Genomic DNA, 5,131 nt, shown 5'->3' on the forward strand with positions numbered 1-5,131 from the left:
ATTACTTTATAGTTAGAAAAGTACGGTACAGGAACTTGACTTTTGCCTTGGTCCCATACTTAGATCACTGCCATCCACATTGTTAATTGGACAAGCTGAAGCAACACCTCTGTTTGAAGGTCAGAAATTCCCTCACGTGTAGCAGGTGATACTAACCTTCAACGTTCTCACCCTCGAGTAACAATGCTAGCTTTGCCATAATTCAATGTGAGTGAATGTAGTCAGTTTTTCAGTAAGCGCAAGATGATGTGACTGATGTATTCCAGGAAAATGGGCAAAATAGGTAGAAACGCATACACAGTCTTGGGAAACCTTTAGCTTTTATTCTTTCCTAATATATAGCATATTTTCTGCAAAAATTATGAGTTAAATATACTTTAATGAAGATAAGGTATTTAAAATATAATTATGACAATTTAAAAAATCTTATGAATACAGAAGGAAAAAGAGCCAGTAAACAAAACAATAAAAACAAACAAACAAAAAATAAATGAAATAAGAATAAAATCTTCTCAAGTTCTAGATAGTCTGTTCATTTCTTTTCTTTTCCAGGTGGAAGGTCCCTGGAACAACTGCTGGAATGAGGCTCCAGAGTGGAAGGTAGGTATTTCACTGAGAACACACATCTGATTCATGCAAGAAAGTCCATGTTCCAGACAGGGCAGCAAAGCCTAAGTACATTTCTGCTTCATTGAGGTCTCAGGAAAATGCAGGCTTTCAGGACACTTGAGGTCGCTGCCTCAGTGCAGCTGTATTTTAATTTGTGTGAGTCCTTACACCTCATTTAGGTTTAAAAATAGGTGCTCTCCTTGTCTGTGGTATTCAGTTGCAAGTATTCCAGAGTGCCTTTTTTATAGCTGGCTACTCGTCTGGGTTTTTGGCTTCTTATCCCTGCCGCCTGTCTTTTCTGTAAAGAGTTGGCAATCATGTCTGAAAATTCTGCTTGCAAACGCTGTTGATTCTCCCTGCAAACAGGGTGGGAAGAGAAAATAGAACTTCTCAGCAATTCATACAGAATATTCCTTAGCTCCAGAATAATCAGTTCAGCTACTCAGTTACTCTTTGAATGCCTCTTCTGTGCTAGACACAGGAAATCCAAAGAATACAAAATGATCCCTGCCTTTGATGAGCTTAAAAAACTATTGTCTCTGCTAGGAAATTAGACTTCAATTTCAAAGTGAAACAATATGCTGCTGGAATTGGGAGGCATGGTTGGGAGGATCTAGGTTTACATATGCCACTGCAGGAAGGGGAAAAGAAGCAGGGAGGATGCTCGCCCCCTGCCACACAACCCTGAAAACTCATTAGTCCCACACATACTTAACAGTGTGAGTCTTGTTTGGGGAAGGCTTAGAATGGTGGAGGGGGCCACGAGTTTAGAATGGACCTGGAACACTCCAAGTAAGGAGCTAGGTTTCTCATGCCCCAGGGAAGATTTGGGTTGTTTTGGCTTTTCTAGAAGCTTGCCATCTCTCTGGGTCTGCCATCTAGGCCTCTGCAAGACAGAGTTTCTCAACCATAGCAAAAGCCAAGGAAATGGCCATATGGTTGCAGTAACATGTATTGATAGGCAACCGGATGACAACTTGAGTCACCTTTAGGAGAACTGAAACCTGTCAGTTAACCCTGAAACTTTGTCTTCCTCATCTCAGGGAGAACACAGACTTCATGTTAAGACCCAGAACCACAGTCTTGGGGCTGGGGCAGGTCCTGTTTTCGTGAGGCAACTCAACAGAAAGATGAAGACAGGAGTGGAATGCAGAGAGCCTCTTTGCCCCCAGTATGCTCCACTCCTGTGAGAACCAGACACGCATGAGGTGAACTCTAAAGTGTCTTCTGTTCTCCTGAGCAAGCCTGGAACACAATGCTAGCTTTGCCATGCTTTATCGCGGGGCAATATAGGCAGTTTTTCAGCAGGGACAAAATGATGACTGATACGGTCTAGGAAAGTGGGCAGAATAGGTAGAAGCTCCTACCCAGACTCAGGAAACTTTTAACTCATTCTTGTCTAATATATAGTATATTTTCTGCATAAACTATAAGTATACTTTAATGGAGATAAGGCATTTAAAACATAATTTTGACAGTTAAAAATATCACGAATACAGAGCCAGTAAACAAAACGAAACAAATGAAATAACAAAATCTCCTCAAGTTCTAAATAGTCTGTTCATTCCTCCTCTTTTCCAGGTGGAAGCTCCTTCTTGGGATAAAGGATCCAGAGCTTAAAAAAAAAAAAAAAAAAAAGGTAGTTTTGTATTGAGATGACACATCTGATTCATGGAAGCAAGGTCTATGTTCCAGACAGGGAAGCCAAGGCTAAATACTTTCCTGTTGTCATTGAGGTCTCAGGAAAATGCAGGCTTTCAGGATAATTCCCTTCTTGCAGTCTAAGAAGGGAGGTTTCTAAACCTTCTCATGTATGGTCCCTTCTTATGCAATATATGCCACTTGTAAGGCACTTGCCAACTTAAATTGGCTTTAAGTAGCGTAACTTACAAAGCCAAGATCTCTGATTTCCTCCCTGTCCCTGGCACACCCAGAAGCTTACACAGTAGGAGGGGTTGGCAGGTTGAATTTCTGGTCCTTCATCCCGGTCAGCCAGTAGGTAGTCTCATTTCCTCTTCCCTGGTAAGACAAAAGAGTTAGGTACCACGGAGGCCAATTAGTCAGTTAAGTTGTAGACCACTGTTCCCACAGTGATCTGTTTCTGTGACACGTTTCACTTCCGTATTTCTCATCAGTGCCAATATTTAAGCACATCACACATTCCTGTTACAATTTGCATTATCTCTAGACAGATTTTTATTTCCAAGTGCCTTTTTAAAAATAAGTTTCTCATTCAGCAGATATCCTTTTCTCAAAGTAGAGTTTTCTTTTTTTTTCCCAAAAGACATTTTAAAATATCACTCTAGCAACATCACAAGAACTCTAACTTAAAAAAGAAGAAAATTCATCTGCAATTCTGCTACGTCAACAAATCCAACTGCTTGTCATTGTCCATATTTCCTTCTAGCCTTTTTTGCAATAAAGTTTTGTCACAAAACTTTGGTACAGTTTCCCTATCGTATTACAAACACATGTACATCACAATTAAGAACTCATTAAGTGGCATTTGTGGGGTCCATCTGGAGGCTATGGAATGTATGGAAATTGGACTACTGGAAACTGTTTTTGCTAAAGCTGGTATTTGAAAAAGAGATACAAAATACATATTGTCCAAACACAGCCAGTGAATCATTATTAAAAAAAAAAGAGTGTAATAATATGAATATGTATCTGAATATATAGTCAAATTAGAAAACCATTGAATATTATGTTATATTATTGCTAATATGATATGTAATTATATATACTATTACAGGGGTACTATGTTATGTAGGTAGTAGTATGTTATACTTGTTTCTATTATATGATAAACTCATTTTAAAAAGGAGTTGCAGTGGTTTTCATTGGCAGTGTCTGTGTTTTGACCATTAGTAGATCCATAAACCAGTTCTACTTTTGGGGTAAATGTTCTTTGTAAAAAATGCATTTATGGAGGACTCAAAAAGCAAGTGTGATGTTAGGACACTTACATAAAAGGAGACTTTTCCAAGGTGCAATCAAAATATAAAGGCCAGAAGCATTATGGCTACTGGAGGCAGGTAACTTACAGTTAATAGTTGCTTTGCCAGTTGTGAAAAGATTGTAATAACTTTGGAAAAGCAGCCTGAGAAGCAGCTGGAGACATCTGATGGCTTTGGAAGGCAGCTGTTTTAAATGTGAGGAACTGCATGAAGATGCTAGAGTAGTGATTCTCAAATATTAGTGTGGTCATCTTGTTAAAAAACACATCATCTTGTTAAAAATATAGATTCCTGATCTACACCCACAGAGAATCTTGCATAGCAGGCCTGGTGGAATGTCCAGACATCTGTATTTTAACAAACTTCCAGATGAGGAGGAGGAGGAGAATGGGGCCACACCTTGTCATTCACTCCTTGTGATTCTAGAGTGTCGGAATAGTAAAGCAACTGGCAAGAGAGGTGACCTCAGATCATAGCAGCGTTGTGTAGTAAGAGTAGGGAAGTAAGTGGGGGGACAAAGGTTTTGATTTAAATTAAATAAGTCCTGGACCAGACAGTATGTAGCTCTTGTGTTTGGAGGAGGAACTGGAGAGAAAACCTGGATATGGCAGGGGAAATGGTGGCAGAGTTCAGAATGTCAAAAGGGCTCTTTGGAGTAGAGGAAAATTCTGCGTTCACATTTTTTGGTGGTCATTTCTCTTGCAGAAGTTGGAGGGTGCTCATTGTGACAAGTACAGAAAAGGATTAGCATGCTCCTCAACTTTCCTGCCCAAGGCTCAAAGGAGGTGGCCCAAGCGTGTCTGAGAGCTTTTTCCATGTATTGTCTCTGTGGACTCCTTACCTTTAAGTACGTTTCTCCTCTCACTTCATACAGGAACTGGCACTCAGTTCTCTTCAGAATGGCTATGGTGGAGCCACTCACATGAATTCTCAAAGCTGGAAATGCAAAATAGATAAATAAAAGTCTCAACCATTACATGGCCTATTTGTTTTCCATTGATTCATGATATCAACAATACCTGAGATAAGAATCCTAAATCAAGAAGAAACAATTGTGGCTATTTTAATGAAAGAACACTTAAAAATAACATCAGAGAGATAAGAAATGGTATAGTTTGGATATTTGTCCCCACCCTAATCTCATGTTGAATTTTAATCCCCAGTGCTGGAGCTCTGCCCCCCCACCAGGTGTCTGGGTCACAGGGATGGATCCCTCATGACTTGGTGCTGTCTTTGCGATAGTGAGTTGTCACAAGATCTGGTCATTTAAAAGTGTGTGGCACCCACCCCTGCCACTCTCTCTCTTGCTGTTGCTTTCACCGTATGAAGTGCCTGCTCCGGCTTTGCCTTCTGCCAAGAGTGAAAGCTTCCTGAGGCCTCCTCAGAAGCAGATGCAGGCACTATTCGTACTGTACAGCCTGCAGAACCATAAGCCAATTAAACCTCTTTTCTTATAAATAACTCAGTCTCAGGTTTTTCTTTATAGCAGTGCAAGAATGGCCTCACACAAGAAATATAATTTCACATAGGAAGAAAGAAGGCCTGGCATCAGTTTTCAGGGC

At 40.1% G+C, this 5,131-nt stretch overlaps 1 protein-coding gene across 1 annotated transcript in view; it reads right to left on the minus strand.

Moving 5' to 3' along the window:
* Positions 1-359: 359 nt before the first annotated feature.
* GUCY2C (guanylate cyclase 2C) overlaps positions 360-5,131 on the minus strand; it is an 83,350-nt gene continuing 78,578 nt past the window's right edge. Inside the window, exons 25-27 of the mRNA XM_017873408.1 lie at positions 4,411-4,505; positions 2,552-2,628; positions 360-965 (exon numbers count right to left, since the gene is read on the minus strand). Of these exons, the coding sequence (XP_017728897.1) occupies positions 791-965; positions 2,552-2,628; positions 4,411-4,505 (347 nt within the window). The 3' untranslated portion in view covers positions 360-790. The remainder of the gene's footprint in view (positions 966-2,551; positions 2,629-4,410; positions 4,506-5,131) is intronic.

This window comes from Rhinopithecus bieti, unplaced genomic scaffold (genome assembly GCF_001698545.2).
Source record: "Rhinopithecus bieti isolate Rb0 unplaced genomic scaffold, ASM169854v2 scaffold_110, whole genome shotgun sequence".
In the NCBI taxonomy this organism is placed as follows: Eukaryota; Metazoa; Chordata; class Mammalia; order Primates; family Cercopithecidae; genus Rhinopithecus; species Rhinopithecus bieti.